The sequence below is a fragment of the Typopeltis vanoorti genome, chromosome 12 (assembly GCF_054136105.1).
Source record: "Typopeltis vanoorti isolate ZY-2024b chromosome 12, IOZ_Tvanoo_1.0, whole genome shotgun sequence".
NCBI lineage: Eukaryota > Metazoa > Arthropoda > Arachnida > Uropygi > Thelyphonidae > Typopeltis > Typopeltis vanoorti.
Window position 1 is genome coordinate 52,343,483 of NC_143560.1, and position 25,173 is coordinate 52,368,655.

Here is a 25,173-nt window from a genome sequence, read left to right on the forward strand (position 1 = left end):
TCTAGTATGTAGACTCGCATCCTAGCAGTAAGTCATCTTTTAGCCCTTTTTTAAATGTTTTTTTACATTTCCTGTTATTTACACTTTTTTCCATCAGTCCCCTGAAAAGTGTAAAAAAGGGGTTTTACTGTATGTATGTATATATACAATCATCCCTCGACTTACGATTGGGTTCCGTTCCATCTGGCAGGACGTAAGCCAGTCAGACATTACTATTATTACTATTATTACGGGCAACTCCAGGGAGTCATTGGACTCATCGAGGGAGGCCCCAAATCATATTCATCACAACTATTTGACATTCATACAGTATCTATCATACCTCGCCTTAAACTCATTCACTGTCACAGCATCCACCACAGACTCAGGGAGCGCATTCCACTCATTCACTACTCTAAAAGCAAAGAACCCAGCTCTAACACCTTTACTAACCACACTTTTGCCCAGTTTCCATGGATGTCCCCTAGTCCTCCCAAAACCAGCCCTGTTCTCAAAAATATCTTCTGAATTAATTTTATAGAAACCCTTCAGTAATTTGAATGTCTCAATCATATCTCCCCTCCTCCGCCTATCAACCAATTTTTGCAACCCACAAATCCTCAACCTGTTCTCATACGGTTCATTCCACAGACCTGCTATCATCTTGGTCACTCGCCTCTGGATCCTCTCCACCTCCTCCCCATCAAGAAGAAACCTAGGTGACCAAATCTGAGCACAGTAGTCTAGATGGGGTCTTATCAAGGCTCGATACAGAGGAACAATAACCTGCTTGTCTCTGCTTGTCATCGTATTCTTCAGCAACCAAGTGATTTGATGAGCTGTTTTGGTCACTTTTGCAATGTGTCCCCTAAATTTCAATTCCTTATCTACCAACACTCCTAAATCTCGTGCCTCATCAATTTCCTGGAGCAGGGTTCCACCAATGCAGTAAACTGCAGCCAATCTTTTCACCCCAAAATGCATAACCTTACATTTTGCCACATTAAACTGACATCCATTCTCCTTAGCCCAGACCTCCAATCTATCCAAATCATCCTGCAAAATTTTGACGTCATCTGCATTCACTATTGCCCTACCCAACTTCGCATCATCTGCAAACAAATGAACTGTTCCTCTCAGATCATTTCCTATATCATTTATGAAAAATTAAACAGCAGTGGTCCAAGAACAGATCCTTGTGGCACACTACTAGTCACAGGCCGTCTTGTGGACTCTACTCCCGAGTAAACCACTCTCTGATATCTCTCCGTCAACCACCCTCCTATCCATCTCACCAACCCTATGTCCATTCCCATATGCTGCAATTTACTGATTAGAATTCCATGTGGAATCCTGTCAAAGGCCTTGGCAAGGTCCAGTAGAATCACCGTAAACCCATTACCCTTATCCAGTTCAGCCGTCACTGTGTTATAATACGTGAGCAAGTTACTGAGGCATGACCTACCCTTCACAAAACCATGCTGTCCCCGATACAGTATCCCATTTTCTTCTATCCAATCTTGTATTTTCCTCTTGACTATTTTCTCTAAGACCTTGACAATGATTCCTGATATGCTAATCGGTCGGTAATTTACTACAGCAGTCTTGGAACCACCTTTATGCAGTGGAACTATTTTCCCCTCTTTCCACCCGCTCGGGACTAACCCAGACCCGAGACTCAAATTAAACAAAATGGTCAAGGGTACTGACAATTCTTTAGCTGCTTCTCGTACAACACGAGCTGGTATACCATCCAATCCCACAGATGTATTGACATTGAGGTTATGCAATAGACTACTCACCTCCACTTCATTAACCACAATTCCCGTATAATCTACTGGTTTATTCGTTTCTGCAATGTCACCACCTGGATGATATACTTTTGCAAAGTGCTCACTCAGTAACTCAACTATCTCAACTGATTCAGTTACCTCCCTACCATCGGCATTCTTTAAAATCAATCTGCCATGTACATTTTTCCTTTTACTTGCTACATATCTAAAAAACTGTTTAGGATTCTCTTTAGCCTGCATGGCCAATGTTCTTTCGTAATCCTTTTTTGCTTTTCTTACCACACTCGTCACCCTTCTGGCCTGTGCTTTATACCGTTCATGTGCCTGCCGGTCACCCTTCTCCTTAAATTCCCTCCATAGTTGTTTCTTTTTTTGCAACTCAAGCTTAATGGTGTTATTCATCCATTTAACCCCTACTTGATTTATTATTCGGATTCTAGGTATACAGTCAGCCATTGCTTCATGCAAGCACTTCTTAACTACTTCCCATGCACTATCAACTTCTAGTCCTTGCAGTTGTACATGCCATGGCACTGAACCAATCAAACTCCTAAGCTTGTCATACTTTCCAGCCCGATAATTCCACATGTACCCTGTCTTAATTGAAAATTCTACACCTTTAGCCACCTCCCAAGTTAAGACCCTATGATCACTCTCACCGATTGGTGGCAATGTGGTCATATTTGTTACAGCCAAATCCTCAGATGTAATTACTAGGTCAAGCACTCTCTGACCCCTAGTATTTTCCATTACATGCTGTCGCAGATAGTTATCCCTTAATAACTGCATAAAATCCAGTTCCTTCCTCCCGTGTGTCCTCTCCTCACTCCAATCAATGCGACCATAGTTGAAATCTCCCATAATAATCACCCTCCTTCCACCCATTTCTTCTATTTGCTTGTGCATACTGTCACCACCATCTTTTCCATCACTGGTCTATAGCAGCACCCAATTGTATATTTAGTTCTGCTAGCCACAATCTCACACCAAATGGCCTCAAATGTGCTCTTTTCTCTATCCTGCAATTCAACTTCTATTCTCCTTGGCTGGAGCTCATCAGCTATCATCAACAATACTCCTCCCCCCATTTTATTCTCTCTGTCATTCCTGAACACACTATACCCATCACATTCAATCCCACTAGTTATATCATCTACAGTCAGCCATGTTTCACTAATACCTATAACCTGTGGTCTGGAAGTGCCAACCATGGCCAAAAACTCTTCCTTCTTGTTCCTAATACTCCTAGTATTAGTGTACATGAATTTAAGACCCCCATTAGCCCCATCAACTCTTCAGGGGTGCTGTCTATGAGTTGAATTATGTCGTCATCATTCACTTCGAGATTCAGATTGTTTGTTAGGTCCACTATTTCTCCACTCAATTTGATACATTAAATCAATGAGTTATAGCAGTTAGGGACTTAACAGTAATAAGTATGCAGTCATTTTAATTTTTAAACCTTATAAAACTGTACTGTGCATTATTGCCACTATAAAACAGGAGAATAATCACCGAAATCTTCCTCCACAATCACATCTTCATTACTTTCCCTGTGAAGTACCAGGCTGCGACTCTTCTGGTGTAACCTTTGTTTTTTTGATGAAAATGTCCAATGTGCTTTGCTTATTCATCTTCTTGTTTTCATCATAAATTTATTTATGGCAAGCAATCATGTACTTTCCTTTCTACTAATAAATAGCGTTCAACATTGGGGTCCATGTCTTCTGACACTTTGAGAACATCGCTAACTGCAGAGAACGTTTCTACAAGACCCTTCACTGTGAATTGTTTAACTACCTCTTCTGCAAGACCCTTCACTGTGAACTGTTTAACTATCTCTTCTTGTTTATCTTTTCCCTCTTCTTTTTCTCGTTCTTCTTCTGCAACACATTGTTCCTCCAGTTCGACCAATTCTTCGTTGGTCAACTCTTCAGGGGTGCTGTCTATGAGTTGAATTATGTCGTCATCATTCACTTCGAGATTCAGATTGTTTGTTAGGTCCACTATTTCTCCACTCAATTTACAAAGGTCTTCCTTTTTTAAAAAACTTCCAAAATCATGCACAAATCTTTTTAATGCCTTTTTCCATATGCCACTTTGTCCCACGCCACAGCAATATTTTTAATAGCATGATAAATTTTGAATGCTTTCCAGAAATGCATGAGAATCTGATCATTTCTCTCAGTGGCAGAAATGGCTTGTGAAAACAAAACGTTCTCCTTAGATAATAAGACTTAAATATTATCTCCTTAGATAATAACACTGCAAGAACTCACTGATTCCATCGGTTGGATCAATGAGGTAGTGTTTGGAGGGAGAAACATGACCTTGATCTTGGGTGAAGATCACTAATGTATGACCTGGAGCATTATCTAGAATTAATAAATTTTTAAATTCTACATTTTCTTTTACACAATAGCTTTCCATTTCACTCGTACAACAGTTGATTAAGGCATCGTCAAACAATTTTTGAGTCATCCACGCCTTCTTATTTCTCCAATAATGAACTGGAAGAGTATGCTTCCTAATGTTTTTGAAGGCATGTGGATTCTCGCTGTGCGATATCACAAATGGTTTCAGTTTATATCTAGCCACATTACCCCTTAACAGAATCATAATATGGTCTTTAAGAGCTTTGAAACCAGGCATAGGTTTTTAGCTTTTTCTGGATGAATAGCTGCTCGGGCATTTTTTTCCAAAACAAGGTGGTCTCATCCATATTAAATATTTGCTTGTGGCAAATAATTTTCTTCCATAATAATTTTATCCAATTTCTCTACAAATTCCTTGGCAGCCTTTTCATTGGCACTTGCAGATTTACCATTGCATTTTCACATTATGCAGCACAAAACGATGCTTGGATCTCATGAACCAACCGGGAGAAGCGTTGAATTCGTAGTCGGGCCCTGCTTTCTCCTTCAACATGTTCAACAGCCGTAGTGCCATGGTCATAGTGCTAAGGGGTATGTGCTTTTGATTCAGGTCCTCTATCCATGATGCAATTAGCTTTTTCGTATCACCAATAGAACCTTGTCGTTGCTTCGTCACTATCATCGATTTAATGGAAGCAGATCTTTTCACAGCCTCTACAATTTTATCCTTATTTTTCAAAATGGTTGTTACTGCAGAATGAGACCATCCAAAATCATGCGCGATCACAGTGACAGACTTATCAGCTTTATAACTTACAACTTTGTTTCAAGATCAATTGCTCTCCTCTTTTTCTGCGATTCTTCTAGGTTTTTTGATTGGGTGTGTAGGGCCATGTTACACAAAATATCGTGCAACATGGCTATAACATCGTTAGATATTTAACAATAAATACACAAATAATCTATTTTTCAAACACAAAATCAACAGAGGAACTGTTGAAGACATGCTGATTACTGAGGGAGGTTGCCGTTGAATGCACTGTTGCCACTACACATGGTGCATTATTCCTAAATAGAAACCTTTTTACTTGACGCTCACTGAAGGAAGAATTATTGATTGCATCATGAAAGTTGGATGAATAACTTCATGAGAGTTAAATGGATGAATAAGACTCTGAAACAAGAGCTGAATAAAAAGAAAATGTTGCTGATGTAATACTGAGAGAAAAGTGACGATTAGATATATATAAAAAAGCAGTTTAAGAAAGCGGCATGTATGATGTAAAAGGCAAAATGAAATTATGAAAAGCAGTAATCCTTACAATGGGCTACAGGTAAAGAGAAATTGAGAGAATTTTTACTAGGAAAAATTGACCATGCAGGAATAACCTTATTGTATGTGAAAGAGAGGAAAGGGTCAGGTGCTTTAGAAGTAGCTGCATTTGACAAGTGATCACTTTAGTATTAAAGGGAAACCCATCAGCTACTTTTATGCTGAGATAAAACTAGATGAAAGAACAAAGGGGAATGAATTTGAAGTATTAAAGTGATTGCAAGTTTGAAAACTCCCGTTTTCAAACTTGCAATCTTGATTTTGAAAACAGGAGTCTTAAATGAGACTAAAGATGAATGTGTGAAATGGGCTACCAATTGATACTGTAGTGCATCTGTGATTATTTTGAAATCTATAGATATTTAGGGCATTGTGTGATATATAAGCAGCCATCCCACAATGAGCACTTGACTCCTCAAAGGAGAATGCATAATAATAATGAAAACATAATATATGAAAGTATTAATATACTTAGAGGTGAGATGCTGTCATGGAGAACTCAAAATAAATCACTTGAAGAAAAATAACTTTAACATTTGAATCTTTAAACCGTGTACTTGCCTTAAGGTTTTCTTTGTATGGAAACCAGTTGTGAATAAGAATCTGGCTGCCAACTGTGTACTTATCATTGCTAATTCTTCACCTTCTGGACTCTAAAATGAAAACAGAAAATTATTGCTATTTCTGTGTAATGAGTGGGTAAGCTTAAAAATCTTCACATATAAATGCATCATCAGATAACAGGTCCCAAACAGATCTAATGAAGAAGCCGCAAGTAACTTGTAATCATGAATAATTGTTTCAATACGTAATACAGGAATATTTATATGCTTATAGAAGCAGAACAACTTTATATATAAAACATTGCTTTTAAAAATTATGCATGACATTCATGCATAATTTTTAATAGAAGCCTAATAGAAGTTGGCATTTGCATCCTCTGCACTGGGCCACCTGCAGAAAGGCTTAAGTTCTAGTCTAGACTAGAGGAACTTTTTCTAAGCCTTTCTTCGACAGGTCCTGTAAACTCAAGAATATTGACTGCAGAACCCACACTATTTCAGACAATAGCACATGGTGTTAGGGTTAAGGACCACAATATAGCGACACATCAGTCGTCTCTTCGTTAGCTGCCACTTATACTTGTTTTGGACAAGCTATCTCAGACTGGCTACCAGTGGAGATTGAACTGCCCACTGAAGTCTGCAAAAGTTAGATAGGGCTAAAATGGCCTCGCCTACTTTCTATAAGGGAATAAAAGGATATGTGCTTTGCATTATGGGATACTAAGGCAAGCGATGCGAAGTCATTAGCCTCTATATATAAGTAGCCCAGTCGTGAAGTTACTACACGTGCAAACTTTGTTTGCTTACGCTTGGATAAAGGATTAAAACAAGAATATAATTTCTTGACATCTTTAATTTATAGTATAAAGAAGTGAAAAAACTTTCAATATCTCATATCGTTAGTGCCAATGATATTTCATTGGCACTTATATTTCACCAGGTGACCCCCCCCCTCTATAATCAGATCTAACACTCTTTAGCCTTGAGTTCCTTCTGTTACATGCTTCTTGAAGAAGCTGTCTTGCAATAGCTCAATAATTCAGTTTCATTCTTGTGCACTTTCTCTGTTACCCAGTTAACATTTGAATGATCAAAACACCTATGATGATTATTAATTTTTTCACCCATCATTTGGTAATGCATTTCATTTTCACTAGCAACTGATCCACTAGGTCAGTAACAACAGTCACTATGAATTTGATCCTGTTAGATTAAATTCATATCTAAGATCATGGAACACTGTTACTAGTATTCCATTTGTAAGTCTCAACTCAAACTGTATTCAAATCACACTATATCATTAGCAGCACATCCTACTCTGTAGGATTTTATTCTTTTTCAGTAAATACCACATGTGGAAGTAATGGAGTGCTCTGGAGATCCACACTGTTCTAGCTCATGGTACTTGATGGATTTATATTCTGTTCTTTGCTATGAAGAACCACAAATCTCCCTGAATGGCCAAGGTAAGATAAACCATAATTGCAAGGAATGACATAACAAGAAAGGCAAGTGTAATAGTTTGATGTATACACAACCTAAACATGAAGAAAGCTTCCAAACAGGGCAGAATACAACTTGAAGTGTTAAGTATATATGAAACATGTTAAGAGATTCCTTGATCATAAATGGTTGGTGATGCCAACTCCTTCTTGAGTTTGAAGGGAGTTCTAAATTTAGGTATAGCCAGGTTGGTCAAAGCATGTGATGCGAAGTCACTTGGCCAGCAGACAGAAAAGAAGATGTGTGTTTTATTTTATTTATTTTTTTTTTGTAAAAGAGAGAAGCCTCAATGAATGATAATCATAAAGGTTCAGGTTTTTGTTATGAATGGATGTTATTCGATGTGACCAGTATATAAAGAGAAAGATTATTAACATGTTCATAAGCAAGAAGGATGATCAACATAGTGAGGAAGATAAAATCAGAGAAAGGAAATTATTTAAGAAGGACAAAGGAAATACCAGAGTTCTTTTGCTCTGTGGCAAATAAAAGAAGAATGATTATAGAGAAATAACTTTAATGAATACTGATGACAGGGAGGTGATAGAAACAGAATAAATGGTCGAATTACAGAGTGATCACTATCTAAGTGTGTATTGTTCATGTGAAGATAATGCAGTAACTGATGCAACAGGGATTGAAGAGATAGTGAACTGGAGATGTTTAGGGTATGAAGAAACTTCTACCTTAATACAGCCATGGTCAGGATATTTATGTAACAGGAAAATGCAGGAGAAACAGAAATAGTGCTTGACAATGCTGTTTTAATCTTGCAACAGCAGAGGCCCATGTGAGGAGGGCAAGATAGTCCCATTACATAAAATAAGCTCCAAGACAGAACTGAGAAATATTGATACTGCATAGAATCCTCTAAGTTAGAGGAAATGGGGATGGGTGCAAAGTGAGTAGTTTACATATATGTGAGTGAGTGTGTGTGTGTGTGTGTGTGTGTGTACAGATGACCATTGAACAACAATGGGGGTTAGGGACACTGATCCCCCAGAAAACTGAAAATTTGCATATAACTTTTGATTCTCCAAAAATTTAACTAAGAGCCTACTGTTGACCAAAAGCCTTAGTGATAACATAGACAGTCAATTAACACATATTTGTATATTATATGTATTATATACTATACTCTTACAATAAAGTAAGCTAGAGAAAAGAAAATGTTATTAAGAAAATCATAAGGAAGTGAAAATACATTTACATTACTGTACTGTATTTATCGATACCATAACTTTACGTTGTCTGTTTACAAGATGAATCATATGCCTTACCTACATCAATATTGTCTTAATACTTTACCAAAACACTGTAGATGTTATACATATTACTAACACTAGACATCAAAAATGAAAAGATAATGAGAAAAAGAAATTATTCATGCATTGATAACGAAGATAGGCTGCATTTTTTCCAGCAATATGATTGTCTTATGGTAGCCTAGCCACTAATGAATGAATCATTATAAAATATTTATTTAAGGCTAATTAATTTAACTAATTAATAATAGTTAATTTTATGCAGTTTATGACTTAATACTGCATTTTTAGATTTGTTTACATTTCTGGCAACAGCAAATGGTGGCATGTATGGTCTGTAAGTGTTTGTGCATGTAAGTTTTGATAAATTTTAACTTTTTGTATACCATATTTTTCGATAGATAACGTGCACCCCCAACATTTTCATCACTCCTTTTGATGGATAGTAGAAAACACGCATGCGCCAACTAGTGGTAGAGTTAGGAAGTACAGACAGAGGGCGGAAGAATTCTTTAAAAGCACGTGCGTTGCTAGTAGCAGTGGTCGATTATTCCGTACATCCTGTTTTAAATCTGAATTACCCATGGAAGACAGAAGTATTTCTCGGAGAAAATCCTACACAGCGCAGTTAGAGCTTGAAGTGGTAAAAGTAGCAAAGGAAAAAGGGAATCGTGAAGCTGGTAGATTGCTCAGTGTTAGAGAAAGTAGTGTTCACGAATAGCGAAAGGCTGAAACAGCCCTGAAATGTTTACATACGACAAAACATGCTATGAGGTTTAGAAGGTACTTGTGACCAACTATAAAAAAAATAACAAAACAGGGCAGATGAAAAGAACATCATATAAAGATATAGTTATGTGGATTGTAGAAAGTTGGGCTGCTGTAAGTGAAAACTGTGTTAGAAATGTTTCATTAAAGCACAAGGGAATGCAATGGTGTCCAGTGACAATGATTATGAAGTTTTTTTATTATATATTATGAAGAAATACCAAACGAAATTTTTAAAGAAATTGATTCTTTCAATATTGAGTGAAGAATTTTTTGGATTTGAATAGTATAATGTTCAATAAATATTAAGTAATACTTCTACCTTAGTTCTGTTATTACATTTGATTTACCTTTCATACCTTTCAAATGTATACCGCACATGTTAATTTTAACGAATTTAGACTTTTTTGTATAGATAATGCATGCATTATCTATAGAAAAATACGGTACTTTATGGTAGTAATTGATAAAATAGACTAGTATCTACATATATTTTATGCATTCATGTATACTTAACTTTTTCTTAATTTCTAGGATAAGCTTTTTCAAGATAGGCTGTGTTTTTTTCAAATTGTTGCAAATCTCCAAAAAAATATGCATATAAGTGGACTTGCACAGTTCAAACCTGCATTTTTCAAGGGTCGACTGTGTGTGTGTGTGTGTCTTTATATCAGTGGCATCGTGTGCCCATTTCAGTTGGGGGTGCTGTCGTGGCTTATGTAACCCATGCTACAAAATTCACATCAGTTTGAACATATAATTGCATTTTTGTTGATCTGTGAAAGTTTTGAGAGTGTATAGAAATCAGTGCTCATCATAACTGGTCTAATGCAATTAACTGTAGGATAACTTTGAATATTGTTGGAAATTTTTTCGCTTGTTATACTATAAATTAAAGATACCAATACACAATAAATAACGGAAAAAACTCACGTAGAAAGATTATTTATTAGTATAATTTTCGCCTGTGTGTCACAGGCATCTTCAGTACATTAAGCTCAAAATTAAACACTAACTGACAATTCCAAAAAGCGCCACCTAAGTAGCTGGTGCAAGATAACTAAAAAGGTCAATAACTTTCCTAAAAAAAAAAAAAAAAAAAAAAAAAAAAAAAAAAAAAAAAAAAAAAATTAATACAATAAAAAGTTAGGAAAGATTAGCTGATTTGTAAAGTATTGACAAGAGTTCTTCACAAAAGTCAGTTTCTCATGGAACGCCTTTATAAAGAAACATTTGAAACTCTACTTCATTTTCCTAACTTAAACAGATCCGACGGCTTACGTCTATCTCCTTTACGGGAGATAGTACTTTACAAATCAGCTAATCTTTCCTAACTTTTTATTGTATTAATTTTTTATTTTATTTATTTTTTTTTTTTAGGAAAGTTATTGACCTTTTTAGTTATCTTACACCAGCTACTTAGGTGGCGCTTTTTGGAATTGTCAGTTAGTGTTTAATTTTGAGCTTAATGTACTGAAGATGCCTGTGACACAAAGCCGAAAATTATACTAATAAATAATCTTTCTACGTGAGTTTTTTCCGTTATTTATTGTGTACCGATATGTCTACTCACGGTTTACCTCTTTTAAAACTTAAAGATACCAAGAAATTATATACTTGTTTAATCCTTTATCCAAGTGTAAGCAAACAAAGTTTGCGCCTGAAGTATTTTCAAGACTGGGGCAACTTGTGGTCAAGGTGGTATGACTATCAGTGTGAATACTCTTTTATATACTTTATTGTATAATCTGAACAGCTAATAATTTGCAAATTAATGTCCCTTCGATTCTTATTCGAGTGTTTGCATGTAATCATTGCAGGTTACCACTGGCAGCTTGCTAGAATTACACAAAAGAAAGTGTGTCATAAAAGGCACTCTTTAAAGTATTGTTAAAATGGAGGATATTATGGATCCAGCCATATGTACTTCAGGAGCAAACTTTGTTTGCTTACACTTGGATAAAGGATTAAGCCAATTATATAATTTCTTCCATCATTTTCATCATTTTCTATTTTGGTTTAACCAATAAGAATACAATTTGGTCGGCTAAATCCCAAATTGCCAGCCCATCCTCGTTCGTTCAGTATCAAAGTAGATACCCAACAGGGTGCACCACGAGAAGGTGAGGATTGAACATTAGGTCAGAAGCCCTGGTCGGTTCTCCGCATTCCTTTAAAGGCTATGTGGAGGTCTCCTCTCAGTTATACAGCTTTGACCCTTAAGCACCCCCCCCCCCCCAAAAAAATGATGGTACAACATGACAAAATTTCATGCCGGCTGGGGCGTCGCCCGGTTAAACAAGGCCCCCGTTGTTTTCGCCAGGGAACCAGGGCGAACAGCGAAAAGTCAGCTACTGGAACAAATCTGAAAACAAACCCCAACTCAACATCACCAGAGTTAAAGATCGGTACTATCAACGTAAGAAGCCTGAATGGCAAAGAAATGGAGCTAGCTGAGGAATTAGATAAGTACCAGATCGACATAATAGGGGTGACTGAAACAAAAAAGACCAAAACTGGTGAGATCTTTCTGAGCAATAAATACAAAATGTTATATTCAGGCAATAACAATCAAGGAAAAGAAGGAGTAGCCATAGTATTCAACACAAAATACGAGGCTAATCTTCTTGAATGGCAGTCAGTCTCAAGTAGAGTAATGTGGGCAAATATGAGAATGGGGAACTGGACAATGAGACTTATTTGTGCCTATGGTCCCACAGAAGGTTCTACTAAGGTAGAAGTGGAGGAATTTTTTGACGCTTTAGAAAAAGCAACTGACACAATGAAAAAGGAAAAGTTGGTCCTTGTTGGGGATCTAAATAGTAGAGTAGGAAATGATTGTGAGACATACAAAAATATTTTGGGAAAATTTGGAGAAAAGAGCAAAGCTAATAATAATGGCAAATATCTGTTGGATTTCTGCTCAGGACATGGACTGGTTATTACGAACACCATGTTCCAACATAAAAATGTGCACAAATTCACATGGAGAGAAGAGGCTAGGAATAAGAAAAGTCTCATTGACTATGTTATTGTTGATAGTGATGTTTTCTCCCTGGTGCATGACACCAGAGTGTACAGAGGATTTGAAATTGGAAGTGATCACTATTTAGTCTTGAGCAGGATAAAATTGAATTTCATATTGAAAAGAATAACATGTAAGAAAGTTTTAAAGCGAATAAAAGTTGAGCAGCTCTCAGATGTAAACTGTAGACTAAAATACAGAAATATTATTGAAAAGAAAATGAAAGAGTTTGAGAACAGGAATCAAACCTTGGAGATTCAGTGGCAAACACTGAAGGAAACATTGATTGATTCTGCCTGAGAGGCATGTGGTGAGGTTGTGTGCAAAGATAAAAAAATCAGAACTCCCTGGTGGACACAGGAAGTTAAAGAGGCAGTGAAGGAAAAGAAGAAAGCATATCAAAAGTTCCTGGCAAATAAGTCAGCTTTTACTCTTAGAGAATACAGAGACAAATGTAAGAAAGCTAAACAGTGTGTAAAACTAGCTAAACAAAAGTCATGGGAGGACTTTGGCAAGAATATAGAAAATAAATATCAAGAAGGTGGCAAAATATTCTGGAGGTTGTTGAAGAAGCTTAGGAATGGAGGAAAGAGTGCTGTAAAAGGAATTAGAGATGATAAAGGTGAAATGAAAACAGGAGAAAAAGATATCCTTGAAGTATGGAGTAATTACTTTGAAAAACTGCTAAATGAAACAAGCAGTGATGACAGCACAGTGATAAAAAACACTGACCAGGCATACAGTCAGGAATACATATCCATACTTGAAGTAGAAAAAGCCATCAAAGGCTTGAAATGTGGAAAGGCAGCAGGAGTAGATGATATTCGACCAGAAATGCTGAAGTATGGTGGTATAAGAGTCTTACAGTGGCTGCACTGCATAGTTCAGAAAGCCTGGACAGAGGGACGAATTCCCGATGATTGGAGTAGAGCTCTCATAGTACCCATATATAAAAAGGGAAATAAAACTGAATGTGAGAATTACAGAGGTATTTCCCTACTGAGTGTTCCTGGCAAGATCTATGCAAGTATACTTGAGAAATGGTTGAGAAGAATTGTGGAAGAAAAGCTTGGTGAAGAACAAGCTGGATTCAGGCCAAATAGAGGCTGTCAGGATCAGATCTTCACTTTACGACAAATAGTCGAGAAAGCATGGGAATATAACAAAGATCTGTATTTAAGTTTTGTCGATTTGGAAAAGGCATATGACAAGGTGCCAAGAGAGAAGCTATTCAATACGCTTCAGTTATATGGTGTCAATGGGGCATTATATCAAGCAATACTTAGTCTTTATTTGAGTTGTGAGTCAGCAGTTAGAATTGAAGGAAGTACAGGAAGATGGTTTAATGTTAAATCTGGTGTGAGACAAGGATGTACATTATCCCCTCTGTTATTCATTATCTATATGGATCACATTATGAAGGAATGTGGTATTAAACCTGATATCAAAATTGGAGATGTTAATGTCAGCTCTTTGCTTTATGCGGATGATGTTATACTTCTAAATAAATCCGCTACAAGTCTGCAAGATTCTCTGACTAAATTGAATAGCTGTTGTAATAGATATGGTATGAAGGTCAGCAATAAAAATACAAAGACAATGAAAATAGGCAGAATCATTGAAAATGTCAACTGTGTTGTGAATGGAGAACCTGTGGAACAAGTAAAACATTTCAGCTACTTAGGCACAATTTTTACTGAAGATGGTAAACTAAATATAGAAATAGACAACAGAATCAGCAAAGCTGGTATGGCGGGAAGTCAATTGAATAAATTCATATGGAATAAGAAAGAAATTAGTCGGAACACTAAATTAGCTGTATACAAGACAGTGTTTAAACCAATTTTAACTTATGGATCTGAGAGCTGGGTCAGAAGTAAAACACTTGACCAAAGACTAGAGACCGCAGATATGAGAGTCCTCAGAAAGATTAGAGGCGTGAACTGATGGCATCAATGGCAATATCATATTAAAAATGAGGATATTAGGAAAGAACTTGACATTGTCAGCATCCAGGAATGCGTTAGCAGAGCTAATCTCAGATGGTATGGTCACTTAAATAGAATGGGAGAGGAAAGATTAGCAAAACAAGTGTTCTCTGCCAGGTTGGCAGGAAAACGACCCAGAAAAAGACCAAGATATAGGTGGATTGATACGGTACAAAGTGCCTTAGACGACAGAAATATAAGATCTGATAATATTGGAGTCTTGAAAAGTAACAGACTGATTTGGAGGAAAATTGTAGATAGGAAGTTAGTAATGATGTAATTTTTTCATGTAGTACTGTCATATCCTGTACACCCCTTGAGGGTACATGGCAGGAATTTGATAATGATGATGATGATGATATAATTTCTTGGTATCTTTAATTTATAGTATAACCAAGTGAAAAAACTTCCAACAACCTTTTTCTAACCAGAATAATTTAATAATAAGGTGTGAAACCTTCTGGCAATTGGTATGTTTCATCCACTGTATTCACTATATTGGCAAAACAGAAGGATCTATATTTGAGATGAGACAGGAGAATCAAAAGACACGACAGATCAATGTCTATAACCAAGAAAAATCAAGTATACTGAAACATACAACTGACCCTAACCACAGCACTGAATGGAAAGGAACCTAACAATACATCTTATCAAATATAGTCTAGGGAAGCAACGCAAGGTCATTATCCAGTTTCCCAATCTAAATAATCCAACGACCTTAATATTTCAAGAATTTGGTTAATGATCTTATCTCATCCTCTATCACACCATACTCCAACAAACATAATTCAAAAAGTGCCTGGAATATTCATCAAGATATTACTCTGTTATTTTTTCAATTATATACTTCACCTAGCAATTAAGATATTCAGAAATATCTTTATTTTTGAAAGTTCTGGTAATAATATATGTTGATAGTACCAAGATCTAAATTTGACATTTAAGTTCTTCCTCATCTGATACCAAATGTAGAACTCTTGGTTCAAATATCAATCATGAGTGAGTTCAAGACAATGAGCACTGAAAGCATGGCTTATTAACTAATTTAAAACTGTGCTCTGCAGATCACAGTGTGAATATCTCTGACCAAAAGTTTTAACAAGCCATGCTTTCAGTGCACATTGTCTTAAACTCACTCATGATTTTTTTATAATATTTATTCAACATAAATTTTAGAATCAATTTACAACTAATTACCAAAATAAAAGTTAAACTTTATATATGTAAAAAAAGCATACTGCAATAAGATATAATAGATATCTGTACAAGTATACTTCTTCCCTGAAACATGTACTTCTAAGTGCTCAAGGAGCAGTGACCGTAAAGAGTTTTAATGTTTATTTGTATCTGAATATAGAATATAGCTTTTCAGTTTATTATAATTCTCATTTTTTGATATATATATATATATATATATATATATATATACATACATATACATATACACACACATGGTCGGATCTCTTTTTATGCGATAGATACATTCCACAAAAAACCGCATATAAAAAATCGCACAAAAAAGACCTAGCTTACATTGAAAACTTAGGGATACGTTCCATAATTTTCTAAAACCGCATAAGACTGAAGCAAAGAATTAAAATAAATCTAAAATCGCATAAAAAAAGTTCATAAAAATTCAGGAAAAAAAGAATGGCTAAGTTTATTTTAAAGCTTTATTCATTTAATTTTATTGAAAAGTAACAATTTTTTTTTTTACATTTTTTCATCAGAATTATCATCGCTATTAGACAATATTCGGCAACATTTGCAAACTGGTGTGAAATCATCATCACCAGAAGAGATAGTCAGTGCATCAGATCTGTATGATAAAAGCAATGGTTCTTCACAAACAGAATTAGTTTCACCCTCGTTCTGTGCTGATTTTTTTCTTCTGACAATGTAATCAGTTATTAAACTTTGTGATGATGATGTTACTAATTTTTTATACAGCTTGCGATATCCAGACATACAGTTTTTCAGTTCAGATTGGAATTTAAAGGCTCGTTCAGAATTTGTGTCATTAACAAGAAAATGATTTTCCAATTTAAGACCTTCTTGAATTATATTTGCAGTCAGGGGGACAAGTTTTTCTTACGCTTCACTATCGTTTTCTGGATCTTCGAAAATATCTAAAGTTAATCGATATCCAATAATATCATAGTCACTTAAGGCATTATCCACAAGCAATTCATCTACATCATTCTGGCTAAATGTATCAAAACCTTCTCCACCAATTTCATGTGCCAAAGTAATGATTTCAGCTGATAATGTAGATGTTTGAATGGTTGCTTTGTTTGCAACACATCCAGGCCAAGCTGCTTTCCAGCAGGCATTTAAAGTTTGTGGTCTTATTTCAGCAATAGCAGATGCAACATGATTTAAGCAGTCCAAAATAGAAAATTTTTTCCAAACATCATTACTGTTAATGATTCATTTTCTAGTTTATCCAATATAAATTGAAAATTGTGCTTAACGTAATATTTTTTAAAAGCAGCAATTATGCCTTGATCTAATGGCTGAATAATGCTTGTTGTATTGGGTGGAAAATACACTACCTGCACATTTGGATGTTCTAAATGTGGATGACTTAGTGCATTGTCAACAATTAATAAAACTTTAAAATCGAGAGCTTTTTGCTTCATATATGTTTCCACTTCTGGTACAAAGCAATTATTGAACCATTCAGTAAATACAGCAGTTGTTACCCAGGCCTTTGTATTAGCCAACCAATGTACCGGCAGCTGTTTTTAGATCTTTGCCTTTTAGAGCACATGGTCGTAGAGATAGATTTACTAGGAGGGGTTTCAACATTCAATCCCCTGATGCATTGATACAAAGTAACAACATTACTTGATCTTTGCTTGCTTTAAACCCACTTGCTTTTTTCCTCAGACTTTGCGATGTAAGTTCAACTAGGCATATTCTTCCAAAACAATCCTGTTTTGTCAGTATTAAACACTTGATCGGGACAATATCCACCACCTTCAATAATTTTGGCTAACTTCTCTTGAAATTTTTTGGCTGCTTCTTCATCTGCTGCTGCAACCTCGCCTGTAATCTTCATATTATGAAGTGCATTACTTTTTAAAAACCCGGTTAGCCATCCTTTGCTAGCCGAAAATTCTTTATCAGCCTGGGAAGCGGAAATAGATGGCTCCAATTGCTTCATCTGGTCATAAAATCAAAGAGCTTTCTATTTATAACCACTTATAGGAATTCTTCTTTGAGTTAATTCTTAAATCCAAATTATGAGTGCTCGTTTCGTTTTTTCTAATAAAGCATGTCTTGAGTACGATGATAATTTGGCACTGAGTATTGCGCCAGAAATGACAGATTTTCTTATTGTGACTTTATTCTTTTTAATTGCTCATGTAGTAGATTCGCCTAAATTAAAATGTTTACCAATCACCGTAGATCCCTCTCGTTTTGCTAAGCGATCTAAAATTGCAATTTTCATTTCCAAAGAAATTGCTTTTCTTTGGTGCTTTTTTTTTCTCCATTGGGCCAAATTAAATCTTTAAAATAGAAATTAGAAAAATTCAGACTTACGATAATGAAAAGACAAGCACTTACTCACATGCAAAATTAACCTTCATGGACACTCACTTCTTACACGTTATGCGGTGCATAACTTTAAAACCGCATAAAAAAAGATATGCATAAAAAGAGACCTGAGTATGTATGTATATATATATATTTTTTAAAAATAAAGTATTACAATTCTAAAAATTTTAATACATTTTTATACCTAACAATACCCACATTTCAGTGACTTATTTCTGTTGGGTTAATTTATCTAATTTTGTAACTTTTTAAGTAATATTCAGCTCAAAATTTTCTTCTCATGTTTATTATGTTTCCAACCCCCCTCCCTCCAATAGCAGATATGTTCATCTTATTGTTAGCAAACATAACTGCTGAATACTATGTCATAAACTTATTTTGCATATACTTTTGAAGACAGTCCCAACACTGAGATGAAAATAATTTATTTTTCTAATAAATTTTTATTTTTATGATTGTAATTTCATCTTTACATCTTTAAAATAAAAATGACCAGATTTAAATGAAATTTCAATCAAAATTGGAATATATTTTTTCCACATCTTTTAACATCAATATGTTAAAAGGAGTGTTAAAGTAATAATAATTGCAACAGTAAATCCCAAAACTTAAAGGTGTTGATTTTTAATTCAAGAATGAAACTTTTATTTTTTGTTGTTCTCCTGAAAAGTAGCCAAATCCAGATTCGCTAGTATAGTATAGTGGCGACAACGATGACGGCTGAATTAGATAAGGGTAATGGTTTTACAGCAATACTGCTGGACTTTGCAAAGGCCTTTGACAGGATACCACATGGAATTCTAATCAGTAAACTGCAGTACATGGGGATGGATTATAGGGTTGGTGAGATGGATAGGAGGGTGGTTGATGGAGAGATACCAGAGAGTAGTTTATTCAGGAGTAGAGTCCAAAAGGAGGCCTGTGACGAGTGGTATGCTGTATGGTTCTGTTCTTGGACCACTGCTATTTAATTTGTTCATTAATGATATAGGAAAGGATCTGTTCAGTTATTTGCCGGTGCTGCAAAGTTGGGTAGAGAAATAATGAATAGACATGTTGTCAAAATTTTGCCGGATGATTTGGATAGATTGGCAGACTGGGCTAAGTAGAATGGATGTCAGTTCAATGTGGCAAAGTGTAAGGTTATGCATTTTGGGGTGAAAAGATTAGCAGCAGTATACTGCATTGGTGGAACTCTACTCCAGGAAATTGATGAAGCCAGAGATTTGGGAGTGTTGGTAGATAGGGAGTTGAAGTTTAGGGGACACATAGCAAAAATGGCTAAATCAGCTCATCAGATCACTTGATTACTGAAGAATACTTTGACAAGCAGAAACAAAAGGTTATTGTTCCATTTTACCGAGCCTTGATAAGACCTCATCTTGACTACTGTGTGCAGATCTGGGTGCCATGGTTTCTTGGTGATGGGAGGAGGTAGAGAGGATCCAGAGGCGAGTGACCAAGATGGTAGCTGGTCTATGGAATGATAGGCAGAAAAGGGATGATATGATAGAGACATTCAAATTACTGAGGGGAATTTTTACAAGATTAATTCAGAGGAAATTTTTCAGAGCAAGTGTGGTGGTGGGACAACTAGGGTCCATCCATGGAAACTGAGCAATGGTGTTAGAACTAGGTTTTTTACTTGGAGAGTGATGAATGAGTGGAATAAGCTGCCAGAGTCTGTTGTGGGTGCCATGACTGTGAATGAGTTCAGAGCAAAGTATGATAGATATTGTGCAAATGCTGAATAGTTCTTGACATGATGTTAAGGGCCTCCCTTGATGAGTCTAAGGACTCCTTGGAGTTGCCAATAATAATAATAATATGAACATTCTAAATTGTATTATTATCAACACCAGACCTCCACTAAAAAACAAGACTCATTGTGGGAGGCACACAGCATTACATAGAACGCATATCCACTCACCAACCACTCCCCATGCAAAGAATTTGTTCCTTATGCCCTTGCTCATACCCTCCTTATACAGTTTCCATGATATAGTCCTTGTTTTATCCTTCCCACACACATATTTGAAAAAGCTTTTCCACATTAACTCAGTAAACAACCTCTTACAAACTCAAATGTTTCAATTACGCTCCCCCCTCCTTATTATATTATAATATGTTTTGTTCCATTGCACCCATGTAGACAGTCTGACTGAAAGAAAAATTGGAAATTAGGATGTCAAATCTTTTTAAGAATTTTATTTTTATAATAATAATTATTATTATTTTTTTAATGAGAACTCTGTTTTAAGATAATTTTCAATGGAGAGATTCTGTATATAGCAAAGGTTTTGGGGGGTTGGGAGTGGGGAGGAGAGATAAAATAATAGATCAATGAAATGGAGATATATAAGATATGAAGTGAAGTTAATAGGAAGAAATGTATTCAGGAATTAACAGTGCCATTTATATTATTGCTAATCAGAACCTTGAAACATCTCAAAAAAGGAGAGTAAAATTTCACTGAAAATTACATAATTATAATACAGTGTAAATTTATTCATGAAAACAAACAGAATAAAAAAAAATTAGCTGAAAACAAAATGGGCAATCTATATGCTTACAGAAACTCTGGTACTATATCTATATATGGCCATAATTTATGTTTGTTTTAAAACAGAATTAATAGATACCATAAAAACAATCCCAGTAAGACTAGAATTAGTTTAATGACTAATTTATATCATCATTGATCCACTGCTGGATGAAAGCCTCTTTTCCTACTGAATAACTCAAGTTTGTCATTCAATAGCCCATCTTCCCTATATTGCTTCAGCAATGGCAATTTCATAAATCTATCATGATTGTTGGCATCGTGGGCATTTTATTTCTAATGGCATCCAGTCCAATCCAGTACTTTTTTTTTGTCCACCACTGGTCTTGTCTTCAATCAAGGTACCTGCACAAGCACAAAAGATATTCACTTCACTCTATTATGTCAGAGGATTTGGGTTCGATTTCTTATTCAAGTATTTCTTTTCCAATCTGATCATGCAATAGAGCACATCTTTCAATACCAGACTGTGTTATTCTTAATATTTGGGTTTCCTTTACATATAATGCTCATGTTTCATAGCCACATTCCAATATGAGTAAAATGAACTGGTTAAAAACTTTCATTTCTAGAAATAGAGGTAAATGGCTTTTAAATCATCATCATCAGCCATTGTCAATCCACTGCTGGATGAAGGCTTTTCCAAGATTACTCCAAGTTTGTCTATCCATGGCTCTTCTTTCCCATGTCACTCCTGCAAATCTGATATATCATCAATCCATTGTGATTTAGGTTAACGGTGTGGCCACTTTTCTTCTTATGGAATCCAATCCAGTACTTCTTTAATCCATCGCTGATCTTGTCTTCAAGCAATATGCCCAGCCCACTGCCACACAAAACCAAGACATAATGGTAACTGATATTCATTACACCATTCAATAATCTGTTATACAACTTGAATATGGTCCATTGTACTAAATCCACTTTGAAAGCCTGCTTGTTCTTTTGGTTGTGCTAGGTCATACAAAGCCTACGAGCTAAGACTTTTGTGTAAACACTTTGTAAACCAGCGATAGTAGACATGGGTCGGTAGTTCATCAAGTCTTCTACTTCACCTTTTTTATGTATCAGAATTAGGTTGGCTTCTTCCATGTTCTTGGTGCATAGTTTTTATTCAGACATAAGGTAAATAGTTTTGCTAAGATTTTGTAGATCATTTCTCCACCTGCTTTCAGAAGTTCAGCTATAACTCCATCCTCCTGCAGCTTTTCCATTCTGGAATATGGAAAAGGCTTTTAAATAACCGCTGCATATGAAACCATTAAAACATCATTCATTTTAGGATTTTTTTCCCATAGTATTTTGATCTGCTGATATCCACTACATTAAGATGATATAATGATTCACTCATTCAATTTCATAATAATTGATTTTTATTATTTTTGGTTATACATAGCAATGACTTTGTAAGTTATTCAGGTTTACCTTTAAGCCAAATATTTTGCTAGAAGTTTTAAGTTCACAGTTTTATATGCATCCAACATTCAAATTTTTATACAGTGCACATTTTAGTAATGGTGTATTGTTTTGAATACTTAGCAGACAGGCAGTGGCATCTATAAATAATCTTCACAGTTCTTCCACAACCATGATACTATATGGGATATATAATGAAATATCTGTGCTTCTGAACTTTAATCCTGCTGTGGGTCTATTTAATTCTATTTCAATTTGAATACAGACCATCCATCCACACACACACACACACACACACACACACACACACACACACACACACACACACACACACACCATTACTCGTTTGTTAAGAACTAAAAATTGGTTGGGATTACTGTAAAATTCGATGCAACATCATAATTCTTACAATGTTTAAGTGCATCGATTTTACAGGAGTCACATCTGAAATTCAAAGAATTATAAACTTGTATATAAGTGATGTAAACAATAATATCAGTCCATATAAAATTAGTCCAGAAAAATTTACATGCTACTGTAGATAGAAAATATATGAGTGTGTATTTCAAAAGAAAATCCCTTAGAGAGCAGAAGAATGTTAGAATTACCTACATACCTACATGAGTAATAGAAAATGCCCATCTGTAGAGAACCCAGAGGAATTACACATGCAAAAATAAAGTAAACAGGTATCTAAAAATAGAAGTTTAGGGGAAATTACCTTAGAGTTTCGAAATATATTTGATGTATCACTTGGTATAGGGTAAAAAGGAAACCCACTGTAACCAAAGCAGTCCGACACTGCCACCAAGGTCGATAGCAGAGGGGGGGGGGGGCACTATACATCAGAAGCTGTTACGCTATGCTGAAAAAGGGATTAAACTACACTTCAGGGAGATAGAAGTCGGAACCTTCTAGAAGGAAAGGAGTTAGCATGTGATAGACACAGGGATCTCAGACTTTAGTTCAAAGTTTGCACGGGAATATTTGGGGTCTAAGAAACTTAACGCAGGGTGTCCAGAGAGGCAAAATAAAAAGGTCAGGAATGGACTAAGGGGAATCGAATTGGAGAGATGTGATGCCAGGAGAAAAGAGGGGAGTCGATCCATGGACTACGTACGATCCCGGATGAAGTCATGGAGGGTAATCGGAGGTGAAACCTCAGAGTGACCAGCGGCCCAGGACCAAGATGAACCTATGTCCAAAGATCGTGCTCCAGCCTTGTGAGTAATTCCAGAAGAGAACACGGTGTCCGTGATGCATCTGAAGCGATAGAGCAAGCCGTAACAATAGAGGGGGATCCAGAATAAGCCCGAAGAGAAGATATGATTAAAGTGCAATTGTGCTATAAAAGAATTAATGTGAGTTGAATTTTTTTGTCGAAAACTTTCTCTTAATTTATGATGTGAAGGACTGTTTTGGATAGACTGAATTCATAGGATTGAAAGATGTAATATATTGAAAACTAATTAGTATAAAGTAAATCTGCTTTTAGAATAATTGAAAAGATGTTAATGAAAGTTTAAGCTTGCGTTGTATTACATGGAAATGGTTCCAAAGAGCTGATAAGAAAATTATAGAATTTAGAATTGCAAAGGTGTGAAAGGTTGATTGCTAAGTGAGTGTTACATTCTTTTTGTGAAAGTCAGAATTGGAGATTTTTATTAGTCAAAGCATGATAATTCCTAGATTGTAAAATGGGCTGATAGTTATTTGATTATATACAGAATTAATTGTTTGGTGAGTTACGTATTTGATGCTTATAACATGCCTGAGAGTTGTTCTATGTGATGTTTAAATTTTGATGCTCAGCTTTGAGAAAAAATGATAGTTGTTTGATACATAGAATTAATTGTCTGATGATTTACGTCTTTGATGTTTATAACATGACTATGAGTTGTCCTATGTGATGTTTTAATTTTGATACTTAGCCTTGAGAGGAAATGATAGTAACATCATTTAAGTGTGAATAAATATGTTTGTTTTATTTATAAGAAGTGTGCTGTCTGATCTTTTTAGCAACTGCGCTGTTCCCAAATAAATCCAATCCTGTAAGCAGGAAAGAAATTAAACCTTGGTACGAACTTTATGTTAGGAGTTAGCCACGACTGTAATTAACTGTATAGAGGTGCTTTACTGGAGGTATATTTAATTTCTTATGATTTCTAGTGGTGCAGTCTGGAATAATCAAATAAATTTCCAGAAATCTCAAGTATTTGATAGTTATTTGATTATATACAGAATTAATTGTTTGGTGAGTTACGTATTTGATGCTTATAACATGCCTGAGAGTTGTTCTATGTGATGTTTAAATTTTGATGCTCAGCTTTGAGAAAAAATGATAGTTGTTTGATACATAGAATTAATTGTCTGATGAATAATCTTAATATGCTGAAAGTAGAGAAAAGGAATTAAGATTAACTGACTATATAGAAAGGTAACAGATAAGGATAAAATATAATAAAGTTAACAAATGAAAATATGGAAGACAAGTCAGAAGAAATAGATAGATATAAGGACATCGATAGACAAGATTAAAGAAACAGAGATATTTTACAGAGGAGTAGAAAGCAGTATAGATATATGTTACAAAGGCACAGTAACATTAGTAAATATTAAATAAAAGACAAACTCAAATATATTACATTACTACATGTTTTTCAAATTAATTACAGAACAATAATAAATTAATCCTATAAGACATGACTATTTTGAATTCAACATACTTCCTTAATAATTGTGTAGCATATTTAATATAACCCATAAGCATAAAGCAACTCACCAATTTTTCCTGGTCAGGCTGCAAGGTGACAAAAGGGGCATTACAGGTGATCAATCGTTTCATAAAGTGAAAGTATTCAACACTAAACTGATTCCTGTTGTGCATAAATCTTATATTTTGCCTACGAATACTATTTTCAATAGCAACTGGCATCTTAACAGCGGCATGCTTGTTGTTGGCTAAAACAAGAGGGGGGGGGGGGAAAATGTTAAACAGTAAATGCATGTGCTGTGTGTGTAAAACATAAAGT

General features: G+C 35.4%; 1 protein-coding gene across 4 annotated transcripts in view; it reads right to left on the minus strand.

Moving 5' to 3' along the window:
• The window catches only part of faf (ubiquitin carboxyl-terminal hydrolase-like faf), a 1,099,079-nt gene that overhangs the window by 236,326 nt on the left and 837,580 nt on the right, over nucleotides 1-25,173 (minus strand). For all 4 annotated transcript variants that reach the window (XM_090401226.1, XM_090401227.1, XM_090401224.1 and 1 more), the window contains 2 exons: nucleotides 24,924-25,102; nucleotides 6,042-6,133 (listed from right to left, as the gene is read on the minus strand). In XM_090401226.1, the coding sequence (XP_090257352.1) occupies nucleotides 6,042-6,133; nucleotides 24,924-25,102 (271 nt within the window). The remainder of the gene's footprint in view (nucleotides 1-6,041; nucleotides 6,134-24,923; nucleotides 25,103-25,173) is intronic.